Below are 26,495 nucleotides of genomic sequence, written 5' to 3'. Positions count from 1 at the left end.
GCCCTAACAGATAAGTGAGTTGATTGGACACCAGGCAATAGGAATCTCTGGGGTCCTACAGAGCTGCTGTTTCCCTTCCCCTTTAGTGCAATTTTCATTCTTGCTTCTGCCTCATTTGATAGTCCTTGAAAACTCCATCATTTGCCCTTCCTTTTTTCCTAGCAACAAAGTTGCATCTTTCCTGTGGTGGGTTCAACTGAGATCTGGTATAAGCTATTTTCTGCAAACACTCCTACACAATCAGTGTGCGTGGATGTTAAAAAGCCCTTCTCTCACACACCCCCAACCACAAAATGTAAAATGTGAGACCTTTGCAACGAGGCTTAGGACAATGCCTGGAGCATTTTTGTATATCAGGGTTGGCAAACGCCATTTGTTTGCTGAAAAATTTCAGTGCTAACATTCACTTTGCTGACGCACTACAAAAGGGGTGGAGATCCTTTGGCCTGTGGGGCTGATTCCACCCAGCACAGGTCGTACTTGGGCCTGGGAGGCCATTCCCCCCAAACCACTTCCATCTGCATGACATCACATGTGACAGCAGGTCTGCAGCAGCAGGTAGAAACACAACAGCAAGGGAGGCTTCAGCTAACTGGGGGTGAGGGCAGGGCTATGGATCATCTGCGCTACTGAGTAGCACCGATGACCCCCCTCCCCCAAGTGGAGCATGTTGTGAAGACACAGAGGTGTCCTGGCTCCTCCTGCAGCATTAAGACTCTCAGCCCAATGGTTGCCAAAGGCTTTATTCCAGAATTCACTGCAGTGCCCCCAAATCAGACTCCAGGTGCCTCCAAGAAACCCCCAAGCAGCTGCTCCTAGCAACCACAATGGCACCTGAGCTGTCCCAAACAATTGAAGAGCCTTGTGGCACTTCAGAGGCCATAGTGGTGGCATAAGCTTCCATGGGCTCAAGCCCATTTTGCCAGATGCATCCAATGCCCACATTCAAACACAGTTTTTCTTTCCTACTGGCCCTAAATATGACCTGAAAGGTTGTGATTGGTGGAGGTTTTCTTAACATTTCATTTCGGTTTCTTCACCATTCATCCATCGGGCTGAAGTTTTAGTGCAATGTACTTAGTGCAATGTAGTGAATCAATATCATTTGTGTACTCAGGGAAAAGGAGTCACAGGGGTGGTTTTTTCCAATATGGGGTTCTCTGGTGCGTGGAGTGAAACTGGTCTGATAGCTTTTTATTCCATGAAGATGAACCTTAGAGCAGTGAATGGACACTAATGCATTATACAGGCACAAATGGACACAAGAGAGATTTAGCTGAATCAGACTTTGGACTGAGCCTCAGTTGGCTACACTAGGCTACACTCCCAGGCTTTGCATCCAGCTCCCGGGCCAGCCTCCTGTTAGAAAAAAGTTGTGTTCCTTCCAAGTGGCTAACAAGCTGCTTCGAGTATGTGACATGTTTATTAACAGATGCAGAAGTGACCATAGATGACTCCTTAGGCTGGTTACTACTGGAATGTCATCCTCACCCTCATCCTCCATGACTTTTAAATGAAGCCAGACACAGAAGGGCCTCTTTGTCCCATCTTCCACCCACCGTGGCAATTTGCTGAGCTCCTGCTGGCTCTAGACAGAACTTTGCATGCTCCAGTCCAGGTTTTGCAACAGTCGCAATATTTTGGCAGGATATTGTCTTAGGAGGTGGTACGAGTGGGGTGGGATTCCCTCCTGCCGCAGTTTGCACACTCCATGCCTTTGCAAAGCTGGATGTGTTACGTTTGTAGGCAGGAGGAGAAGAGCAGTGATACAGGGGAAGCCGTCCGGGCGAAGAGGGGCTGGAGTCTGCCGCATCAAAAACAGGAACTTATTAATGTGCAAATTGCTTAGATATGATCACATTCTTCTTTTGCTCAGCATATCCAGAGAGCCGTGTGGGATACAAACGAGCCCAGGCAATCTTCGCAAGCAGGAATTCGGCTCAGTGGAGGAGACGGAATCGCTTCCCTCTGTGAAATTTGGAAAACTATTTGGTGCCTGGCTTTGGAAGAAGAAAGGATTTGGGGTTGTTGTTGTTGTTTTTAAAAATCCAAACTGAAGGTACAAAAACTGGCAGAGGGAAAAACTTGTGCGGGGAAACTTTTTTCCCTGCTGGAATGGATGATTGCGATGAGTGCTGAAATTGGAGTCTAACCAGAGTAGCGGAGAGAGTTTCTTCAGGCAGCAGCAAGCAACTGACAGCTCAGAGGTAAGGATTTCGCAACCCACGCTTGTTTGGAAGGGGCTGTTGCAAGGGCTGATTTGCTGGGCATGTCAGGTTGCTTGAGAACAGCACACCTAATGTAATGTGGTGGATCACACTTTTTGGCATTGCTGGGGAACTGCCAGAGAACAGAACCTGGAGGGTTTCACTCTCAAACCAGGGACAGGGTTTTCCTGGCCTGACTCTGGTTCAGTGTTAGGAAATGGTTTGGGAATATGGATCATGTTCCTAGGTGATGGATCAAGGGAAGTATCTCAGGACAACTGTGTATACATCCCCACTCACCATGCCCCCCTCCACCTCTTTCCCCCTTTTCTTCCTAATGTAACACTAATGTCTCAACAAATGAAACTGATCTGTAGAAAATTTAACTTGAAAAAAGAGACATTGCACATAGTTTTGTAAACCAAGAAATCTTTAATAAAAATATGTTTTCATCATCATCATCATCATCATCATCATCATCAAAAATAGGGGCTAGGGCTCCCTGCTGCATTTGGTTTCTTTGCTATAGTACTTCCTGATCAGTCCTTTCCTAAGGAGGCATTCAGCCTGGCAATCTTCTACATAATGCCCTATGATGCCTGGTTCCAGGAGGACAACCAGATGGGCAACTGTGGTGGCGATTACACATTGCATTGCATCTGATTAAATCCTCTTTGTTGGTCCCCAAAGCCTGGGCTGACACTCTAGAAATGTGTTTTAAATTTATCCAAATTGAAGAGCAGAAACTGGAATCCTAAACATGCTTACATGGGAGTGAACCTTATTGAGTGGGAATTAACTCTGAGCTAACATGCTGTATGGTTGTGCTGAAAGGGTTGTCATCAAAGTATGGAGATCAACAGTAGTTTTTTTTAGAGTTTAAGATGGTCTGTTAGAGCCATTGTTTCCTGTGGTGTACACCCACACCCACACACCATTCGATCCGCTGCAGTGTCTGATTAAGCTGGCCACACTGCATGATCAGCAATTCTAGCAAGGTAGGCATGTCATCTACCACCTTCAACTATCTTAGTTTGGAGGACCATCGTTTTTGAGAGATTTGCATGGCCTCCTAAGATCAGCGACATACAAGTGTTTCTTTTGTCCTTGGGATATACCGTACATCCATATTTTTTTAATTGCATTTATATCAGGCATAGGCAAATTCTAGCCCTCCAGATGTTTGTGACTACAATTCCCATCATCCCTGACCACTGGTCCTTTTAGCTAGGGATGATGGGAATTGTAGTCTCAAACATCTGGAGGGCCGGAGTTTGCCAATGCCTGATTTATATCCTACCTTTTCCTCCAAGGAGCTCAAAGTGGCCTGTATAATTCTACCCCTCCTCATTTAATCCCCACAACAACCCTGTGAGGTAGGCTAGGCTGAGAGAGGCAGTGACTGGCCCAAAGTCACCCTGTGAGCTTCATGGCCAAGAGGTGATTTCAACCCTGCTCTCACCCAGGTCCTGGTCAGACACACCATTACGCCACACTGGCTCTCTGGTTGAAAAGATTTTAAGATAAGCACATCACTGGCCACAAAGCCTCTCAGATTCTCAAAATAACAATCCTCTGGCATGGATCCTTTGGGCAGCAGTTTCCTGTGTGGCTCAATGATTTGCTTCTCTTCTGCATGATTTCCTGGGCTGTGCAGAAGCCACTCCTTTGGAACCAGAGCTGGAGGAAGAAGGCACCTGGCTTCAAGGACCAGCACAGCCTATCCCCTGAGGGAGATCCAGCAGATCCCTCCTGTTGGGTGAGGATGATGAGTGAGGACAGAATCCAACCCTGCAGCAAGTTCCTCCATGCCTGAAAGAACCGCACCTTGGAATCTGGGGGCGTCTGGCAAAGTCCCAGCAGGAAGCATGATCCCCCAGGGATTCTCCATCTGCCTGGAATGAGGCAGGGCTGGTACTGCACTTGGGGTTCAGGGCGGGGTCCATAAGAAACAGGGAATGCTGAATGCCAAATAAGAAGAAAAACAAACAGAGAAAAAGGACTGGAGGCTGGTGATGACCGTCTTCTTGCAGGGGAGAAATGTACCCAGGAGTTTTTGTTTTGTTCTGAAAGCAATGCCTCCCTGAGAAATAACGGGAAGCTGTAAAATCTGGGCACAATTACGTTATGTTAAAGGAGGCGAGTTTGTCAACAGCCTGTTTCCTTCCTTTGCTGACCCTTTGGCAGCACCCTTCCTCAGGACTCTACGCCCAAACGAGATCAAGCACAAGTGAGCCTCAGAAGTGGGATGAACTGAAAACCCTCAGCCAGTGAGAACATCCACACCTCCTCACCCCAATCCCAAAAGAGCTAACCTTCTGAAGTCCACACCAGCTGATCTCACCATGATGGTTCTGCCTCGACAGTCAAGGCAGCAATGCTTCTGAATACCAATTTTTGGAAACTGCAGGAGAGGAAAGGGCTCTTGCACTCGGGTTCTGCTTCCAGGCTTCTCCTAGGCGTCTTGTTGGCCACTGTGAGAACCAAATGTTTCACTAGACAGGCCATTGGCCTGATCCAGCAGGCTCTTCTTATGTTCTTAATGCCAAGAGGCATTGTGTGAGTCGTTGGCGATGAGCTTTAGAAAAGCTTCAAGGTGTCATTGTTTACTGCCATTGGCATGAATATCATGGCTCCATTTCCTTTGGCTACTGTATAAAGCCTGATGGCTTTGCTAGTGTACGTGTTCCCATGCTTCCATGCAATGCATACTGTAGGCCAATGGACTGGTGAGGAAGCAGGGAAAGCAAGAATAAGAACATCAGAAGGGCTTGCTGGATCCAGTTTTCACAGTGGCCATCCAGGGAACAAGACCACTCTCCCCTCCTGTGGTTTCCAGCAACTAGTATTCAGAAGCACTCTGAATTCAGAAGTATTTAGGCTAGTAGTCATTGTTAGCTTTAGCCTCCTCCACCAGTTTTTTCGAAATCTCTTTTAAAGCCATTTAGGTTGGTGGCTCCCACTGCCTGCGGCGGGAGCGAGTTACGTAGTTTAAGTATGCCCTGAGTGAAGGAGGACTTCCTCCTGAATCTTCCAACATTGCTTCGTTGGATGTTCATGAGTTCTAGTGTTATGAGAGAGTGAGAAAGGCTTTCTCCATGCCATGCATAATTTTACAAACTAAAACACAACCTCTAGTTTGATGGGACCTTTTGCAAGGGATGCACAGGCAAGAGAAGGCAATTGAGGCTTCTGAGGTTGCCAAAATGAGGCTTTATGAAGGCAGCAGGGGGAGGGAGAGGAGGAGGTTGCAGATTAGCAGAGCCCACCTGAGTGCTGAGCAGGAGCCAGGGTTGGGCAGGAGGACACAGATCTTGAGAAGGCTCCTGCAGACTTCAGTGGTCTTCTTCCATGGCTTCCTTGCCCTTCAGTTTATATTTCAGGATTAGAGAAACTCCTATCAAAACCAAATGTTGACCTTCTGGTTAGGAAACACAACAGAGCCCAGCCTGTTTTTATGGCTTGGAGGATTTAGCAAAACAAAGTGCATTTTCAGCATCATGTGGGGATAAGGCAACGATGGCCCCCCTCTCTCCCCCTGCCAGCCACACGGTTTTTTTCTCTGCTTTCAGTGACCTTGTGCACTGCGGGAGGCGAGAGATGGCAGTTCTGTCCTGTGCGGCTCTCTCCCTGCTCAGCGTGCCAAGCAGGACGTTGACCCCCAGAGCAGGCAGGAAATGATGATGGGCCAGAGGGGTGGGAAGGGGTCAGTCAGAGGGTCACTGCCAGGGAATGCCTCCATGAAGGTGGGAGAGGGCAAACGGATCTGTGTTTCTTTCTTAGATCTTAGAATAGTAGAGTTGGAAGGGAGTACGAGAGACATCTAGTCCAACTCCCTGTAATGTAGGATTTTTTTTGCCCAACGTGGGGCTCAACCCCCTAACCCTGAGATTAAGAGTGTTGTACTCTACTGAATGAGCTAACCATCCATATCTTGCAAACTTCTGGGGTGACAGCAGGGGTGGGCAGGCCAGAGAACCAGCCATTGCTCGAGTCAGCCTTCCAGCCATACCTTTTGCCTTGGATTTTTTCTTCCCCCAACCCTGGTATGGTGGCAATGGTAAAGCACTCTGCACATGCTCAGGTGAATCTTCTGCTTTGTTATTGCTTCACATGTAGCAGGATGGAAAGGGGCTCCAGGGCCACATTCGAGCGTCCTGGGTAGTAGTTATCACAGGCTATGTGAGGTTGCTACAGGGCTTACAAGGGCCAGCTATATTGGCATGCCCTGCCCCCCCTCCCACCACTATTGTTGTAGATTGAGAGATGCCTAAGTGTCAGGATTGCCACCAGCCACCCAACCTGCTTCCGTCTCCCCTCCACTCCTATGCATGTTGGCACCAGGAGTGGGAACTGCACTTCAGTAGATACTGGTAGTGCTGGCAAAGGAGTCCTGCTGGTATCAAGACCCCTTGCAAGCCAGCCAGCCAGCCTTTGACTGGTCTGTGTGAACCATACCAATGAAGAGACTCTCTGAGCCGTCCCTCTTAGGGGGAAGAGCACAGCAAAGTGGAGATCACAGGATGTAAACAGGGGATGAATCACCCTGCGAAGCTGGCGTAATCCTTGTTTGGCTTGCAGGAATTTATTAAAATCTCTATTTATGAAGGAGATTTATTTATTGATGCTGAGGACGGTTGTTTTGGCTGGAGGAGGTTCACGCGTCTGCACCAAATCAACTTTCTAGGCAATGAGGCCTGCAGGAGTTAAGCACCTCAGTTGTGGAGCCAAATGGAAACTTAACGGGTTGGGAGGACTCATCGGCCCACAATTGTAACTGCTAAGGAATCTGACAGGACAGGCCCCCATCACTTTTGATGTACAATGTGACATTATGCATTGCATCAGCCCCCGGGTTGCTTTGGAATGGGCTTTTGGGCCAGGGCTCCTAAAACCACTTGTCACTTAAGTAAACTATGAGGTGTCAACGCATCGCAAGAGTGACCCCAGGGAGCATCTTTTATGGATGGGAACAGCGGAAACTCAAGCGGTTTGGAAGCCCAGCCTGACAGATAGAAGTCAGTATCTGGGCTTGTATGGAAGCAATGGAGCCTCCCTCCCCAACTCTCTCTTAAGCTATGGAACTCATTCCCACAGGAGGCAGTGATGGCCACTGACTTGGATGGCTTTGAAAGAGGATTAAACAAATTCATTGAAGTGAGGACTATTGATGGCTACTACCCATGATGACTGTGCTCTGTCTCCAAAGTTGGAGAAAGTAATGCTTCTGAATACCAGTTGTTAGAAAACACAGGAGGGAGAGAGTACTTTTGTGCTCAGAACCTGCTTGCTGGTTTCTGACAGGCATCTGGTTGGCCACTGTAGGAACAGGATGCTGGATGTCCACCCCCACCTTTGTCTGATCCAGCAGGCTCTTATGTTCTTATGCGTTCTCTGGGCCTCCCTTGCACTCTTAGTTACAGGCAATGGGAGCCTCTCCTTCCTTGTTCCCCTACTGCTGTTTTCTCTCATCTGCAGGCCCATTGAGTCAGGCCAGCTGTTACTGGGGGAACTTGTTGCTAGTTCCCAGGACTATAGTAGGTTAAGCTCTGTGTGCTGCTGTTGTGCCATGTGTGTCCATCTGGGCTGTCAGGTGGGCTTTGGATTCTCTATCACAAAGCAGAAAGTGGTGCAACTTTCTCCAGGTTCAAAGGCAGTATGAACATAAGAAGAGCACTGATTAATCAGAACAAAGGTGCATCTAGACCATCTATTTTCTTATACCAGAACAGATCATTAAAGTCAGTCTGTGAGCACTTAGAAAAAGATGCTGTGATTACTAAAATTCAGCATAGGTTTATCAAAAACAAGTCATGCCAGATGAACCTCATTTCTTTTTTTGATAGAGTTACAAGTTTTGTGGATCAGGGGAATGCTGTAGACATAGTGTATCTTGATTTCAGTAAGACTTTTGACAAAATCCACCATGATATTCTTGCGGAGAAGCTGGTAAAATATGGGCTGGACAAGGTAACCTTTAGGTGGATTTGTATCTGGTTGACTGACTGAACCCCAAAAGGGCTCATTAATGGTTCTTCATCATCTTGTTAAAAAGTGACAAATGGGGTCCTGCAGCACTGTGTCCTGGGCCCATTGTTGTTCAATGCCTTTATAAGCGACTTGGATGAAGGAATTGAGGGGATGCTCATCAAACTGGCAGACGACACCAAACTGGGAGGAGTAACTGCTAATGATGCAGGAGACAGAATTGGGGTTCAAGATGACCTTAACAGATTGGAGAACTGGGCCAAAGCTTACAAAATGAATTTCAATAGAGGTAAATGTAAGGTTCTGCACTTAGACAGGAATAAAAAGCTTCACAAACATAAGATGTAGGAAACGTGGCTTGTTAATAGAACATATGAAAAGGATCTAGAGGTCTTAGTAGACCACAAGTTTAACATGAATCAACTGTGTGATACAGCAGTGAAAGAGGCTAATGCTATTCTAGGCTGTATCAACAGAAGTATAGTATTGAGATCAAGGCAGGAGTACCTGGAGGCTTTTCTCCTGCTGAGTGAGCTCTGCTCCTACCTCCAGTCCCCATTTGGACAGGCAGTTTTTGCACCCAACATCTCATTGCAAAGCCCACTTTGGAGTTTTGCTTTTTTTCAAGCACCTTAAACATTTTTCTGTTCAAAGATCTGATCTGCATTTTCCCCCCATACCAAAACAGTTTTGTACTTTTGGCTTCATGGAGATGGGGGAGTTGGCTGTGTGATGTGACACAAGAGCACAATCTGCTGGAAAAACAACAACAGAACAGTAGCCTCTACCTTGAACTCGAACAAAGCTGAAGATTCAGGACTGGAAGGACTTCTTCATGCAGCACAGTGTTAAAATATGGGGTTTGGGGAAAGACCAAGAATTAAATTTAAAATATTGACAGATAAGAAGGAAAAAGGAGGCTTTGCAGTACCTGATCTAAAACTTTATTATGAAGCGGCATGTTTATGTCGGACAAAGGATTGGATAATTCAGGAGAACCTAGACTTGTTAGATTTGGAGGGGTTCAACAATAGATTTGGATGGCACTCTTATCTTTGGTGTGGTAAGGCAAAAGTGCATAAGGGGTTTACAAATCATGTGATAAGAGGTGCCTTATTTGAAGTCTGGGAAAGAAACAAGAATTTGTTGGAAAGGAAAACACCGTGGTGGCTGTCATCAATTGTTATATTAACAGTTAAAAAACTGAACATACTAGGGAGAGGGGCCACATATGAGGAAATTTTGATGAAGGCTGAAAAAGGTTGGAAATTAAAGCCCTATGAGTGTATTGCTGGAAAACTGACAGGATGGTTGCAATACCATCAAGTCAATGATGTCTTTAAAGAGGATAAAAAAATAGGATTTGAGGACAAAAAAAATCAAAATTCCAAATAGATATTTTAGAGAGTAAATCCAAGCTATTATCAAAAATGTACAATCTCTTACTAGAATGGAACACAAAAGATGAATTTATAAAAGAGGCTATGATAAAATGGGCTATTGATTTAGGACATAACATAGAATATGATGTATGGGCCAAACTCTGGAATGAGAGCATAAAATTCACTGCTTGTTTGGCCTTAAAAGAAAATGTTATGAAGATGGTTTATCGTTGGTATCTCACTCCCACCAAATTGGCAAAAATGTATAGAACAAGTAGTAAAACCTGCTGGAAGTGCAAGGAAAAAGACGGCGATTTCTATCACATGTGGTGGTCTTGCAATAAAATAAAAGAGTTTTGGGATGCGGTTTACAACGAGTTAAAAAAGATGTTTAAGTACAGTTTTCCCAAAAAGACAGAATAATTTTTGCTAGGTTTGGTGGGAGAAGGGATTAAAAAGATAGATCAAAGATTATATTTATATGCAACAACTGCAGCCAGAGTTCTAATAGCTCTAAAGTGGAAGCAACAGGAGATGCGGATGATAAGAGAATGGCAGATAAAGTTGGTTGAGTATGCTGAGATGGTTAAATTGACACACAGAATCCGCAATCAGGAGGAGTCAAAGTACCAAAAAGAATGGAGTAAATTTATGTTTTATATAAGTGAGAATTGTACAAATATGAAAACGTTGGCAGGATTGAAATAATTCTCATGTCATGGCATAATTTATAATTAAAGAATCTGTAAACTATAGAATGGAATAGGAAAACTGGTGGAAGGGAAGGTCGGAAGCTAATGGATCTATGAAACACAAAGTAGGATACATGTAACAAGATGTGATGTTTTGGTGGTGGGTGGTGGGGATTGGTTGGTGATTGTAAATTTCAATAAAAATCATATTTTTAAAAAAATATATATGGGGTTTGCTCCTACATGATGCAGTGATGGTGACCACCACCATCTAACAGGGAATTAGACAAATTCACAGAGGGTAAGGCTATCAGTAGCTACTAGTCATTGCAACAGGTGTATGGTTTGAAATATAGAACTAAAAATGGCAATTGCTGCTGTGGGGCAGTGGTGGAATGGCCACCTACCCTGCTTGGTGGCTTCTCAGAGGCATCCTCTTCCCTGTTGACGGGATCGTGAAGCAGGAAGGCCTTGCCATTGCACCCTGATCTCGTTCTTCAGCTGCAGCCAAAGGAAACACCCACCTGCTGGCAGAGATAAGCCCATTTCGTCTGCTCTTGGTTTTTGGCTGCTGCATTGCATCCTGATGGATGGCAGCACAACTCCCCCGAGGCAGAGGTAGGCGGTCCTGAACGTGTGCCAGGGAAGCCCTCCAAACTTGCAGAATTAATGGGAAGCAAGATCTCTGGCAGGTGAAGGAAAACCAGGGTGCTCAAGGCGCAAGATGGAAAAGAAAGGTGGCAGCCTGCTGGCATGCACTGCCATGTTACTCACCAGCAAAACCTGGCAGAGAATGGGGGGAGCGGGGGGGGGGTAGTTTTATAGACCGTGAAACAAATAAAGACCCATGTGATGGTGTGATATATCCTCTGCAAAGGGTGCTAAATTAAGGTCGGGGCTGACTCTAGAAGGGTGGCAACGCTGGTGCCCCAAGACCAGGAAATGTCCCACAACTCACCTCAACAGCTGCACCATCCTCACTCTGCAAGTGGCAGCCAAGAAGGTTGGCGGCAGCATGAGCACATTCTCACTTTGCAGACCATACCCCTCTTCCTGGTGAAGGCAGTGGGAGATCCCTGGGACACACACAGAACACTGAAGAGACATTGGTTTACTAGATAGATAGATAATCATCTACCTATCTTCCTATACACATAAAAAGGTATAATGTCATCATGCTGGTGTGGCCAGTTAGTATGTTGGACTAGGACCTGGGAGGCCAGGGTTCAAATCACCATTGAGCCATGGAGCTCACTGGGTCACTGTCTCTTAGCCTAACCTACCTCACAGGTTTGTTGTGAGGATAAAATAGGGAAAACTAGGTTTGCCACCTTGGGCTCCTTTGTGGAAAGGTGGGATATAAACACAAGAAATAAATGCAATAAATAATAAACTGCAGCATGAGAATGGTGAGCCCATTTAATGTGCCTGCAGTGAGGTTCGGTGGAGAGTGAAGAGGCCATTCACTCAATGATATAGTGAGCTTCTGGCTGATGCACCTGCCCTTGCTATGCTCAAGGAACATGCAGTGAGGTTTAATGGAGGGGGGGGGCTTCACCCACATAGCTAGCTGCTCTGTGAAATGCCCCTCCCCTGGCTCACTTAAAAAGGAGTGACTGGGGTGAGCTGGGAGGGATAGGGTCTAAGGAGTGGGGAGGTGTAAAGGGAGAGGTGTTTGGTGGGGGAAAGGGGGTTGCCAAAGGAGTAGGTGAGGTTGGTGAATGGAGCAAGTAGGGTCAGAGCCCCTAGTATTTGCTATACAGAATCATAGAAATGTAGAGTTGGATGGGTCCCCCAAGGGTCATCAAGTCCATCCCCCTTCAACCCAAGAATCGCAGACAGATGGCTACCAACCTGATTAAAAACTTCAAAGGAAGAAGAGTCTACCACCTTCCAATGTGGTCTGTACCACGATTGCATAGCTTACTATCAAAAAGTTCTTCTGATTATATATTACACACACACACACACACACACACACACAAATCTAAGACCGCTTTCATAAAAGTTTATTGTTTTAACTCTAAAAAGCTCAACTAACCCCCCCCCCCCAATAATCCACTATGCAAATCCCAAAATTGCACTTTACAGAAGACCTAAAAAAGACTGGCCATAATTTGAGGCCTTAGTAATTGAAATAGTTTTCCCCTGATGCCGAAAGGATATTATTAAAGTTGCTTGGAAACATCCCTGTGGAGCCTAGCCCAGGAAGAGAAAAAGTCACATCCCTTATATTGCGCACAGAAACAAACTGGAAGCCAGAAAAGATGTTTCAGCACTGGCAGAATCTGGCCAGCTGGCCAGCATCTGTTAATAACCTAGACCAGTTGCAGTTTCCAAAACTTTTATTCATAGGCTTCCCTACAAATACTGCATAATCTAATCTGGGTTTAGTAAAGTGTGGATAACTGTAGTGATCCTGCTTTTTTCCATGGGTCAAATGAAATCAGTAAGAAGCACTTTAAGCCACAATTGTCACTTGAGCCTCCACAGATGGAGGCAGCAATGCTTCCGAAGACCAGCTGCTGGAAACCACAGGAGGGGACAGGGCTCTTGGCCTCGAATCCTGTTTGCAGGTTTCCCACAAGCGTATGGCTGGCCACTGTAAGAACAGAAGGCAGCACTAGATGGGCTATTAGCCTCATCCAGCAGCCTCTTCTCATGTTCTTATGGACAAAGACTGACTAGGTTTTGATAGGTGAGCCAGCAAGGTCAACAGGAAATTCTCCAAGGGCTTTCAGAACACCGTCAACCTCTGAAAGTTACTCTGTGAGTCCAAACCCCTTGAGGTAGTGATGAAGGCCCTGTTGACACCTCCACCCAACATGGACCACCAGCTCCCCACCCAAACCACACTGTCAGACTGTATGGGTCACCTGTTGCCACATGTGTCATTCTGTGAGAGCCCCCAGTTTGCCAAGGCGGTCATGAGATCCTGAATTGCCCCAACAAGAGGACCTCAGGAAGTGCTGAAGTTCTAAAGAATGAAAGAAATGGAGACCCATGACACCAGGTCTAAAATCATCTCTAGGAAGGCGGGTGGGACATGGACAAAACTCCTAATTTGTGCTGTGATGTCAAATGCCTGGTGCAAACCTGAAGGAGCGTCTCTACCCCCATCATTCTGAGGTCCAGTGCTGAGGGCCTTCTGGCGGTTCCCTCGTTGTGAGAAGCCAAGTTACAGGGAACCAGGCAGAGGGCCTTCTCGGTAGTGGCACCCGCTCTGTGGAATGCCCTCCCACCCGATGTCAAAGAGAAAAACAACTACCAGACTTTTAGAAGACATCCGAAGGCAGCCCTGTTTAGGGAAGCTTTTAATGTTTAATAGACTATTGTATTTTAATATTGTGTTGGAAGCCGCTCAGAGTGGCTGGGGAAACCCAGCCAGATGGGTGGATTATAAATAATAAATTGTTGTTGTTGTTGTTGTTGTTGTTGTTATTTTGTACTCACATTCAATTTTGTATTCTGTATGCTTTTATAATAGTCACTTTGATATATTTTATCTAGTAAGTGGTGGAATACTACTCCTGCTACTACCAAATGAGTTTTACCTAGAATCATAGAACTGTAGAGTTGAAAGGGATCCCAAGGGTCATCTAGTCCAACCCCTTGCGATGCAGGAATCACAGCTTTCCCTTTCGCTTCCGTGGCCTAAATTTCTGTTCTTGATCACATGGTCTATACATTCTGAATGCTCTGCTCACACATTAGACAACACCCACACCATACACACAGAGTACACTTATGCCACACTTTGGCATTCCCAGTGTAGACAAAGCAGCATTTTCCATATGCACACTTAACGAAATTGCCTTGTAGGGTGAGGGACGGGCAAAATTTTCGATTTCTGTTTCTCTCAGTTTCTATCCTCCCCCCCCCCATCTTAAGTTCTCAAAATTTCCACATCATTTTGTAATTTCTTAAACAAAGACATCTTTGTGAAAATCCACGTGCAAATTTCTCCTAATACAACACAGTTTGGTTTGCAACTTTGCAAGTCATTTGCATAAGTATATGCATTTGTATGCACACTTTACACCAGCACATACGTTTTTGAAACCTTAATGGGCTGGAGGATGGCATTGCAAAATTTGGAGAAGGGCAAATTTGGCTGTGTTTCAGTCTGGGAATTGTTTTGAAAAATGCAAATCAGGAAGGTTAAATGCATGCTGAATCAGATTTCTCCTCCATCACTAGCTGGGGTGTCCAGATTCAAGACAGCCAATGAAGGTGAATGCCAGAAGATTTCAGAACAGACAAAAGAAAGTACTTCTTCACATGGTGCACAGTTAAACTATGGAATTTGATCCCGCTGGATACAGTGATGGCCACACAGATTCCTGGAGGATAAGGCTGTTGATGCCTATATTCTGTCTCCGCTGTTAGAGGAAGCATGTCTCTGACTTCCAGTTGCTGAGCAGCAGAAATAGGGATTCCCATAGACTTCTGGTTGGCCACTAGCTTTGGCTGAATCCAGGAGGGCTCTTAGGACCTCATGCTGTGTTCTTGCGACAGAGACTCCCTGCACATTCAACAGTGGTTTGGGATTTAACAGAGGATCCTTTCAGCAGAATGGATTTCTCAAAGGCTGTTTCTCATTCTCAACTACTTGGGAAACAGTTTTGGGTGCTCCTAGTCCCCCTCTCCCCCACCCTCACTAAAGATGAAACCATGCTTGGTCAGAGAAGCTTAAAAGGTGATGCCAAGTGCATCAAGCAGACTTCCAAGCCAAGAGGCAGGCAGGATTTACACAAGCAGCTAATTGTTTATTTGAAATCTACGTGCACGTGTGCAGGCATACACACACGATCGACGCAGACAAGTTTAATGATACAGTGTCCCTCGTAAGTGCAAACAGATGCTTGACACCAAGATAATCTGGCAGCCTTGGCAACGACCTGAAGAGTGACGGCAGAAGCGTGGAGAGAAGGTTCGGCTCCATCTGTTTGGCTCAAGGGCTTGAACTGCAGTTGCTCCATCTCTCAGCCAAGGCCAACAATGACCTGGCTCCTTAGGCCCGCAATTAGCTATGCCACTACCAAACTCGACTCGGAGCATAAGGACATCAGAAGAGCCTGCTGGGTCAGGGCAACAGCTCATCTAGTCCAGCATCCTTTTCTCACAGGGGCCGACCAGATGCCTGTGGGAAACCCCAAAGCAAGATTCAAGTACAAGAGCCCTTTCCCCTCCTGTGAAATACTTGCAGCTGGTATTCAGAAGCATTCCTGCCTCTGACCAGGGAGGCAGAGCACAGCCATATTGACTAGTAGCCACTGGTAGTCCTGTTCTCCAGGAATTTGTCCAATTCTCTTTAAAAGCCATTCAGGTTGGAGGCCATCATTACCTCCTATGGAAGCGAGTTCCACGGTTTAATTCTGTGCTGCGTGAAGAAGTATTTCCTTGGATGTGTCCTGAATCTTCCAACATTCAGCTTCATTGGATGTCCAGGAGTTCTAGACAGGGAGAAAACCTTTTCTCTATTCGCGCTCTCCATTTATTAACTTCTATCATGTCACTTCTTCCTTGCCTTTTCTCTAAACTGAAAAGTCCTAAATGCTGCAACCATTCCTCACAGGGGAGTCACTCCATCCCATTGGTTCCCCTTTCCTGGACCTTTCCCAGCTGTGCAATATCCTTTTTGAGACGAGGCATCCATAACTGTACACAGTATTCCAACTACGGCCACACCCTAGAATTGTGTAACGGCATTATGATACTGGCAGTTTTATTTTCAATTCCATTCCTAGTGATCCCTAGCGTGGAATTTGCCCTTTCCGTGGCATGTGTGGTGCTGTTCAAGCCTGTGGTCTGTGTAATGTTGAGAAGAGTCTTTCAGCTCCTTTCTCCTCCTCTTCGCTGGAGTCCTGCCACAGTGGTCTTACAAGCAGGAGAGGCGCCCACAGATGTGTTCTGAATCATGGGCCTTTCCAGCTTTAGCAGAGTGGGAGGTTCCACAGAATGATAAAGGAAATGGTCCAACCTGTATATAAATACTACATCCCCTTTGTTACTTGACCTCTGCTCCTTGTTTTGTCTGCTGCATGCAGCACCTGACTGTCACAACCTTAAGTGGTAGCAGATTTGGAAACTGACACAGTCTTGACTGTTTTCAGAAAGGCAAAATGTCAGAAGATGCCTGCCGGGAGCCTGCTAGGGATCTAGAGCAGTTGAGAAGGAAGGCTGTGAAATGAAGGCTTGGAGAGCCAGTGGGGAGTAGTGGTTAGAGTGCCAGAGTGGGATACCAGGGTTCCACTTCCCGCTCAGCCATGAAGCTCACTGGGTGTGACCTAGCCTACTTCACAGGGTTGTTGTGGGCATTAAATGAGGAGGGGGAGGACCATGTTTGCCACCTTGAGCTCCTTGGATGAAAGGGAGGGATGTAAATGCAATAAACTAGCTAACTAACCATCTTCCTTTCTCCTTTCCTTCCAGTGTCTTGGTGCAAGCAGACGACTCACGTCGCTCCAAGCTCATCCTTGCTGTCTGTGCCCAATGGGACTGCCGCCTCTCGCCTCTAAGGCTCCTTATGGGGTTGGAAACAGAATCATGTTATCTGCAACCTAATGCTTTCGGGGTCAAGACCTTGGTTCGTGAAGATGGTCTTTTACTGGGCGTTGTGTACAGACTCGTGGTTCTGATCAAGTCCCGAACACATTAGGAAAAAGCTTCACACACCGTGACCCAATTGTGGGCCGGAGTCCTTCCAGTCACTCTGCCTTCGAGGGTCTGAGCTGCTGGGAAGTTACTATGCAGCTTGGACTGTGCACAGTGGTGGTTTTTCTGAGCTTGGCGGATCTTGCAGACAGCAGCAGCAGCAGCAGCAGCAGCAGCAAAGCACTGAAGGGCAAGAGGCAAAGACGAAGTATGTATGAAAGCCCTTTGAAATGGCAAGTTGCAGACCTGCATCATTGACCTCTTCTTCTTGCATTGCGTTTTCAGGCAACGCAGGGCTTGGGGCTGACAGGAATCCTCCAGGAGGGTGATCCGGCCTTGATTTGATGAAGATGGCTCTGCTCTGCCTCCACAGTTGGAGGCAGCAATGCTTTTGAATGCCAGTTGCTGGGAAACACAGGAGAGGAGAGGGCTCTTGTGCTTAAATCCTGCTTGCAGTTTTCCCATTGGTTGGCCGCTGTGAGAAGAGGATGCTAAACTAAACTAAACTAAACTAAACTAAACTAAACTAAACTAAACTAAACTAAACTAAACTAAACTAAACTAATGGGCCATTGGCCTGATCTAGCAGGCTCTTCTTAGCTTCTTTATAAAAAAATAGCAGCCCCTCCTCCACCTGCCAGACTCAAGCCAAGCTCCCCTCTCCTAGATCCTTTTTGGGTGGGAGGGTGGCCTTAATATTGATGTGAGAAATGCCGTGTTTCCTAGATTCAGGAAACTGCATGCTGTGTGGTTGAGAGGTGTCTTAGTTGGAGAGTGCTTCTTATGGAACAAAGGAAACTGAGCTTTCTAGACACCTTCCTGTCCATTTGTGTAGAGTGTGGGGTGTCACAGAATCCTAGGATTGTAAAGTTGGAAGGGACCCCAAGGCTCATCTAGTCCAGCATCTGTAGCATCCCCATAAGCTTCCATGGCCTTTCATTCTGGACTCCATATTTCCACATTCTGGCTATCTGACATGTCTGCTACCAAGAGTTGTTGGAAAACCCTTACTCTCCTCCCTGAGTGACAGCTCTCAGAGTTCCCAAGGAAGAGGGATTGACTGTTAAATCATTCTGTGAGAGGGACGGGGGTATGTCAACAACTCTCAGCACCCTTAACTACAGTTCCCAGGATTCCTTAGGGAAGCTGTGACTGTTTAAAGTAGCACCATAGTGTTTTAAATGTATGGTGTGAATGTGGTTTTAAAGAATGTCTCACTTTTATGCTGCCAGAAGTGTCATTTCAATAACTATATTGCAATATACCTTCTGCCAGAATAGATATGGGAGATGTGTGTGTATATTTATTTGCAGATCCAACTACATGTGACATTAACTGCATGATTTGCCCTGAAGGGGGTGGGGGTTTTTTTTGTCAAGGGGCTAGCATGGAGAAGGGATGTACACCAGTCAGGACTGGCAGACAGCAGCGGGTGGGGGTGGAGTGGGGGGCTTAACTTCTTGGGGTCTGCTGCAGTCCAGATCCACACTGAGTCCCTATGTGTGCCATTTACAAAGAGCAGGGGAGCAAATGGGAGCCCACCTGCCCTGTCCCCATAAACAGTAGAGAAGTCACTGTGCCAAAACAACAGCAGTCATCTCTGTGGACCCTGGAGGATGTGAGAGGGAAACAGAGGTGCAATTCCTGCATTGCAGGAGCTTGGACTAGATGACTTCCAGGGTCCTTTCCAACTCTACAATTGGAAGAGGACTTTAAGGTCCATGAATAACCATAGTCTAGAGGTCCCAGACCCTAAGGAAGTCAGACTATCCTCCACTAGGGCCAGGGCCTTTTCAGTGACGGCTCCGACCTGGTGGAATGCTCTGTCCCATGAGACTAGGGCACTTCAGGATTTAACCTCCTTCCATCAGGCCTGTAAGACAGAGCTATTCCACCTGGCCTTTAATTTGAATTCAGCCTGATCTTTTATTTCCCTTCTCTTCCCTCCCCCTCCCCTTTTATAAAGATTACCCGCTCTGAGACCCCACAGCTAGTGGTGTAGTGGTTAAGAGTCACGTAATCTGGGAAACCGGGTTCGTGTCTCCGCTCCTCCACATGCAGCTGCTGGGTGACCTTGGGCCAGTCACACTTCTGTGAAGTCTCTCAGCCCCACTCACCTCACAGAGTGTTTGTTGTGAGGGAGGAAGGGAAAGGAGAATGTTAGCCGCTTTGAGACTCCTGAAGGGGAGTGAAAGGCGGGATATCAAATCCAAACTCTTCTTCTTCTTCTTCTAATTCTCCCCTGGCCTCCTTGCTGGCCCAAGTAGGACTAATTCAGTCAGCTAGCCCTGGTTACTATCTAATGCTTATTAGATGGATTTCCCCCAAATTGATTTCTGAACTTTGAATTTTAGTTATTCATGTTTTTATACTGTATTTTATGCTGCTTCTACAGTTAAGTGTTTTAAATTTGTTGTTAGCCGCCATGAGCCTGGTTTTCTGAACCAGGAAGGGTGGGGTATAAATAAAAAATTATTATTATTACTATTACAATTTGAAGCTGGAGGTCATGAAACTGTGCCTGAGACACAAGTGTAATAAGTGGGACTTAAATTCAATCTTCTAATATATTAAGATAGGAAAAAACCTGATGTCCCAGTGGTCCATGGTGGTTGAAGTGGACTCACTTCGGAGAAGGAATCGGCTCCCAATTTCTCAAGACAGGATCCGCTTCTAATAGCTTCCCCCTGCAAATCCAGTCGTGGCTGAATTGACAAATTGGTCCTGCTGCTTCTCTCCCAATCTCCCAGCCTCACGGGAGGCCTTTGCAGCCTCAGCCTATCTCCCCACCACTGAGAAGCCAGGCCTTTGACTCTCAGGAATGTCAGAGCACTTGCTTTGGAGGAAGAATAAATAATGTGTTTAAAATAAAGTCAAAAAAGATGTAGACTTGCTATAAACAAAAGCCAATGCTTGCATAATTAACCAGTATAAATATAAATAACCTGTGACGATTTGTTTAAAAACCTGGCTGAGTTGTCCATGATAATTGATACCAGAAAGCAGCACAGACATAAAAGGGGATGTTTTTGTTGGCCTGAGCCAAGGAGGGCCCAGGAGGAGTGGGTCTCTGTCCTCTCCGGATCTGGACTTCTGCTTCCATCCAAGCGAGTTCAGAGAGGGAAGCCTCCCTGCAGGAGAGCAGAGCAGAGACAAGGCTGTGAGAGCCTCGACTTTTCCTTGTAGGTTCTGCTGGGGCAAACCTTTACTCTTCTCAAAACCTTGTGTGAATTTAAGTGAGGGAAGGAAGCAATTCCAAAGCATTCTTGGGAGCTGAGTCTGTTTAGCCTGGAGAAGGGAAGGCTGAGAGCTAATAGGATAGCCATCTTCAAAGGTCTGGTGGGCTGTCACATGGAAGATGGAGCAAGCTTGCTTTCTGCTGCTCCAGAGGGAAAGACCTGAACCAATGGATTCAAATGACAAGGAGATTCTGCCTAAACATTAAGAAGAACTTTCTTATGGTAAGAGCGGTGGAACGGACCACCTCAGAGGTGGTGGACTCTCCTTCCTTGGAGGTTTTAAAGCAGAGGTCGGATGGTCATCTGTCAGGGATTTATTTGTTTATTTTGTGATTCCTGCATTGCAGAGGGTTGGGCTAGCTGACACTTGGGGTACCTTCCAGCTCTTCAATTCTATTATTCTATGATTCAGAAAAGCTTCTTCTGGGTCAGGCCATAGTCTGCCTGGCATGTGCAGTTTAAATCTTGAATGGTCCAGACCCACAGCCATACATGTGTCACTTCCCTTGCCCCTCTAAGGCTGGCTTCTGTTCTGCCTGGGAGATTGGCCTCTGCGCCCAACCACTAACTACTTTAATGGGAAAGTACAAGAAGCTGGTCTTCCATCTCTAGCTGTTGTTGACAATGGTGGAAATAGCGACTTCAGAAGCCATTCCCAAGAAACTTAAGCAAACCAGTCCCAGGGTCCTGTGGTGATGGCCCATATCCCTGAGATGCCAGGCGATTCTGACAGCAAGAAATCATAGAACTGTAGACTTGGAAGAGATCCCAAGGGTCATCTAGTGCAACCCCATGCAATGCAGAAATCACAGCTCAAGAATCCCTGACAGATGGCCACCCAATCTCTGTTTAAAGACCTCCAAGGAAGGGGCGCTCACCACCTTCTGAGGATGTCCGTTTCACTGTCAAACAGCTCTTACCCTCAGAAAGTTCTTCCTAAGGTTTAGGCAGAATCTATTATTGTTGTTTTAGTTGCTTTATTGCTTCAACTGCCCATTGTGCATTCTGTGAACATCTCCAGCTTCTCAAGGGCCTAGCTAGCAGTGATGGGCAACCAGATGCCAAAGGGTGTTTGGGAGATGCTTTGGGTCTCTGCTCCCAACTCCTGGGACCTCCTGCTTACACTGAGCTATGACCCTTCATAGAAGCAGGCAGGTGATCTTGCTCTATGGTGCTCACTTCTCTCTCCCTCCTTCCAGTCAGTACTGAGATGACTCAAGGCTGTGCGAAGGGATGTGACCTGTGCTCTGAGTTCAACGGGTGCCTCAAATGCTCCCCCAAACTCTTCATCCTTCTGGAGAGGAACGACATTCGCCAAATTGGCATCTGCCTGCCCTCTTGCCCACCGGGCTACTTTGATGTGCGGAACCCAGACATGAACAAGTGCATGAGTGAGTCTTTGGGATGGGGGTTGGGGGGGAAATAGGGTGGGGGGAGGGAGCAGCCCAGCATTATTTTCTTGTGAAATTCAGCCATGTTTGAATATCATTTCCCACCATATCATGGTGTCTTGGTAATATTCTGTGTGATTTCTGATTTTTGAACAACCGATACGTAATCTGAGGTGTGAGCCAGCCATCTAAACTCCTATAAGGAAGGTTCTTAACTTAGGAAATACAGTTTCACCTAAGGCAAATGTTTTTGGCACTCCATTGGAACGAAAAATATCATGGGTTTCCAAGAGCTCATTTCAGTGCATATATCAGCAGAATGGATGAAGAAAGTCCTCTGCCCCCATAGCCAGTGGTTGGCATGTTGGACTAGGACCTGGGAGACCAGGGTTTGAATCCCTATTCAGCCATGAAGCTCACTTAAACCAGTCATTGCCTCTCAGCCTAACCTACCTCACCAGGTTAAGAGGGAGAACTATGTAGGCCACCTTGAGCTCCATGGAGCAAAGGATGGGCTATAAATGCAATCAATCAATAAAGTGTAGATGGGATCCCAGAGCACTCCTTGGTTCCTCAAGAACAGCTCTGTAAGCTACCAGCTTGGTTGCATTCCTGTGGAATGGGACAGTGCGGCAGAAGGAAGCATGCCTCCTTTGGTGCCAGGGCTTGATGAGTGTGCACAGAAAGATCCCTTAGAAAGTATGGACAAAGAGGAGGAAGCATGCAGAACATCACGCCTGCAGGGAGGTGAAGTCAGGGCTGACCCAATACCTTTGGCTTCCTGATGTGGGCGAGCAAATGGGACCCCACTCACCAAGTCAAAAGGCACAGCGCCTAAGGCTGGTCTGGTTACCTTGGCACCTGAGGCAGGTAACCCCACAAGCAGGACCACTCCCTGGGAGCAAAAATATAGCAGCAACACCACTTTGCTGCCCTTTCATGCCACTGTATGCCTGTAGGAAACCTGCAACCAGGATTCGAGCAGAGCAACTCTCTCCTCCTGTGGTTTCAAAAGCATTGCTGCCTCCGACAGTGCCATTGATAACCCTTTCCTCGATCACTTGCCTAATCCTCTTTTAAGCCATCTAGCTGGAAGGTCCTCACAGTATCTTGTAGGAGCAAGTTATGTAGTTGAACTATGTGCTCTGTGGAGGACTTCCTTTTAGCCATCCCAAATTTTAGACAGATAGATGGGGACTGACCAGGGCCTTGTTCAGTTCTCAAGGCAGAGAATGGACACTTCTCTTTCCCCTTAGCAAGCCCCTGATCGATGAGGGCCCAGCACATTAGCAGGGCACAAACTGTTTCCTGTGTGTTGTTTTCTTTTAGTGGCAGGTGCCAATTCCATCTTACTTCAGTGCCAGCTCTGTTGCCATCCCCCCCCCCACCAACCACGTGGGACCCTCTTGGCCACCTAATTTGGGATCCACTCGCAGGAGGACTGTTGGGTAGGAGGGAGATTTCCATTTGAGGCAGTAATTCTAACTGGTCATTTTTATTTCTCTCCCACGGGACACAGAATGCAAAATCGACAACTGTGAGGACTGTTTCAGCCGAAACTTTTGCACAAAGTGCAAGGAAGGCCTGTACTTGCACAAAGGAAGATGTTACACCACCTGCCCTGAGGGTTATTCTGCTGCCAACGGCACCATGGAATGCAGCAGTCCTGGTGAGCATGATAATCAAGAAGGGTGTTGGTGTTGGAGGAGGTCTCCTTGCCTGCCCTGCCCAGGGCAGCCAGTAGCTCAGGCCCAGGGGGCCCTGGAGGTTCCAGAGCAAGAGGGGACTTTGGTTAGAGGCCACCATGTTCCCCAGGATTATTCAGCCTTTGCTGTATTCATGGAAGCACCTTGATGTATATTTTGGTTTCCACGGAAACAGGGGCAAAAAAAAAAATCACCCAAGGTCTATGACTCTGTGACAAACAGACCTCTCTCTCTCTCCCCACCCCCTGCTTTTTTTATAGCACAATGTGAAATGAGCGAGTGGGGTCCATGGGGCCCTTGCTCCAAGAAAAAGAAGCTCTGCGGCTTCCGGAGAGGCAATGAGGAGCGCTCTCGGAAGGTCCTTCAGGCGCCCTCCTTGGGGGACGTGTCTGTGTGCCCAGCCACCACCGAGCTCCGGAGATGCACAGTGGTGAAGAACCCGTGCCCAGAAGGTGAATGGATTATGAGTTCCACTTACCCCCTTTGCTTGGTTGGCATAAGCACAGGGCAAAGAATGAGAAAGACGGTTGCTTTATGTCCCGAAATGTAAGCGTTCTCTTCATCGGGCTAGCTGGTAAATCCAATGGAGGCTTTGCTGGACTTTCATTGCTGCATTTTGGACCGGCTGAATTTTCCAGGCCCTTTTCAGAGTCAGCAGTTCTCCAATTCCGATGCAGTTCAGGTTTGCATAAGCAACACACAGCTAGGGATGTATCTCGCAGGGGCAGGTGGTGCTCAAGCTGAAAACCGGCCAGCTAAGTCAAAGGGAGCAACTGCGCTCTTGTTGCCTCATTTTTCAACATTGTTGTCTTGGGTGTGCAGGGAGGAAGAATGTGGGCTGTGACCCTTTAGCCCCGTTTTTAAAATGTATCAGGCTATCTTTTGATTTGTGGTGCTGTTTGCCTTGGATAAGATTACATTTCCTGTGAAAAGACAGGTTTGCATTGTGTGCAACTCCATCCCATGAGGCACTCTTGCTTCACACCTAGAATAAAAATACTGTGACGTGCACCAAGGCATATTATTATTATTATTGTTGTTGTTGTTGTTGTTGTTATTAAAATTTATATACTGCCCTATACCTGCAGCCCTCAGGGTGGTCCACAAGATAAAATTACAACATAGAAACACAAAATGCATAATCGAAACAGAAACAGCCAATCAACCTCCCCAAAACACATAAAAAAATCAAAAACCATTTTAATTAAAATAAAATAAAAAGCAGTTTAAAAGAATGTAAACAGTACTCTCTGCTGGGCAGCAGCAGCAGTCCTTTTGTAGTCTATCAGGCGAAGCCCTGAGCCTGGTGGAGAGAGGCAGAAGCAGGACCCTCAGACTCTCAGCATGTTCAGCAGAACCTTCTCAGTGCCATATTAATAATAATAATAATAATAATAATAATAATAATAATAATAATAATAATAATAATAATAATAATAATAATAATTTATTATTTATACCCCGCCCATCTGGCTGAGTTTCCCCAGGCACTCTGGGCGGCTTCCAATCAAGTGTTAAAAACAATACAGCATTAAATATTAAAAACTTCCCTAAACAGGGCTGCCTTCAGATGTCTTTTAAAGAGAAGATAGCTGCTTATTTCCTTCACATCTGAAGGGAGGGCGTTCCACAGGGCGGGCGCCACCACCGAGAAGGCCCTCTGTCTAGTTCCCTGTAACCTAACTTCTCACAATGAGGGAACCACCAGAAGGCCCTCAGCGCTGGATCTCAGTGTCTGGGCTGAACGATGGGGGTGGAGACGCTCCTTCAGGTATACAGGACCGAGGCCATTTAGGGCTTTAAAGGTCAGCACCAACACTTTGAATTGTGCTCAGAAACGTACTGGGATCCAATGCACATCTCTCAGGACTGGTGTTATGTGGTCTCAGTGGCCACTCCCAGTCACCAGTCTAGCATCCAGGGGATGGGCCAGAGCTCAGTAGCAGAGCATCTGGTTTGGATGCAGAAGGTCCCAGGTTCATTCCCCGACAGCATCTCCAGGTGCAGAGGGCAGAGAACGCAGCCTGAAATTCTGGAGAAGCCAATGCCAGTCAGCGTAGACAATAGTGAGATGGACAAGTGGTCTGACTTGGTATAAGGCAGCTTCCTGCGTTAATTGATCTGGGGGGAATGAGCTTTTTTGCCCCTTAGAGACAACATTATAGCCTGGAGAAGGAGGGCAATCTCTCTTTGTTGAGAAGACCCAGGGGTAGGAAACCTGCTCTGTGCGCAGATGGCCCCAGGTCTAACCTGCAGCGTTTCTACATAGGGCTGTGAAAAGCTTCTGCCTTAGATCCTGGAGAGTCGTTGCTGTGACTCAAGAGTAGATAAGATTGAGCTAGGTGGACCCATGGCCAGTCTCCGTATAAGACAGCTTCCTATGCACAGGTAGCACGTGGTGTTGACTGTTCATGTGCCATTTCAGAGTGTCTAATGTCCTCTTGCTGAACAGCAGATGCAGGTTACGGGACAACCTCCTCTCAACTAGCAGGCAATCTGTTCCTCCATCTCACTCTTGGCCTTTTGCTTGTTTGCAGGATGGAAAAAGAAAAAGGAAGAGCAAGGAAAGAGAGACAACGCGAATGAGGACAGAAGCCGGAAAGATGCCAAGGACGGCCGTGTCAGGAGAAGGAAAGGCCAGCCCAGGGGAACAGTTGTGCCTGTGACCTCTGCTCCGTAGCTGTCGCTCCACAGCTGTGCGATGACAAACCTCCATTGCTGCTATGTATATGAAAGCTTTATTGAACCAAAACACTGCACCACAATGATGTAAGACATGGCTGGACAGACGGAAGGATCCTTCTATGGGCAGAACGTACAAAAATGCAGACCCACCTATATCCAGCGTAGTGTATCAGAAACATGGAAATTCCTCGTGGTTCCTTAGCAAGGGGACTGTCTCAACAAGGTGCTCTTGACCAGAGTGCCCAGGACTTGATGTTGGGAAGATGAGAGGGAAGAAGGCACATGCTTTAAGGAGGGCCACTGAGCAAACATCTCCAGCTGGAGTCACTATGGACAGACGGCATGCGAGGAGACAGTTCCCAATGCCAAGGACAAGACTGGAATGAGTTTGCTCAAAATCTGGAAATGCACAAAGGCTGCTTTCAAGTCCTCTCCATTGTGTTTCAACCTGTATCACTGAGAATATGTGTTGCATATCTGTGATGAACGTCCAGGGGTGTTTGCCCTGATACTGCTTCAAAATTTCAGATTAAAAAACCCCCAAAATA

The 26,495-nt window shown here is 46.7% G+C and overlaps 1 protein-coding gene across 2 annotated transcripts; it reads left to right on the top strand.

Moving 5' to 3' along the window:
- Nucleotides 1-1,476: 1,476 nt before the first annotated feature.
- Nucleotides 1,477-26,495, top strand: RSPO1 (R-spondin 1). 2 transcript variants are annotated; one of them, XM_081203719.1, is made up of 6 exons: nt 1,477-2,207; nt 16,705-17,134; nt 21,365-21,556; nt 23,076-23,225; nt 23,523-23,714; nt 25,800-26,495. In XM_081203719.1, exons 2-6 carry the CDS (start codon nt 17,020-17,022, stop codon nt 25,940-25,942), a joined length of 792 nt encoding a protein of 263 aa, XP_081059845.1. In that variant the 5' UTR covers nt 1,477-2,207; nt 16,705-17,019; the 3' UTR covers nt 25,943-26,495. The 2 variants fall into 2 exon arrangements, with proteins under 2 accessions (XP_081059845.1, XP_081059846.1); XM_081203720.1 differs by lacking the exon at nt 1,477-2,207 and having other exon boundaries at nt 17,012-17,159.

This window comes from Podarcis bocagei (genome assembly GCF_964188305.1).
Source record: "Podarcis bocagei genome assembly, chromosome: 7".
Taxonomy (NCBI): Eukaryota; Metazoa; Chordata; class Lepidosauria; order Squamata; family Lacertidae; genus Podarcis; species Podarcis bocagei.
This window is presented reverse-complemented; position numbering and strand designations above follow the sequence as displayed.

What these genes read in the sequence shown, in the direction of transcription:
- RSPO1 (XM_081203719.1), top strand. Translation starts at nt 17,020, where the DNA reads ATGCAGCTTGGACTGTGCACAGTGGTGGTTTTTCTGAGCTTGGCGGAT. An exon ending in CATGGAATGCAGCAGTCCTG is followed by an intron (nt 23,226 to 23,522) that starts GTGAGCATGATA and finishes CTTTTTTTATAG; the next exon opens with CACAATGTGAAATGAGCGAG. An exon ending in GAAGAACCCGTGCCCAGAAG is followed by an intron (nt 23,715 to 25,799) that starts GTGAATGGATTA and finishes GCTTGTTTGCAG; the next exon opens with GATGGAAAAAGAAAAAGGAA.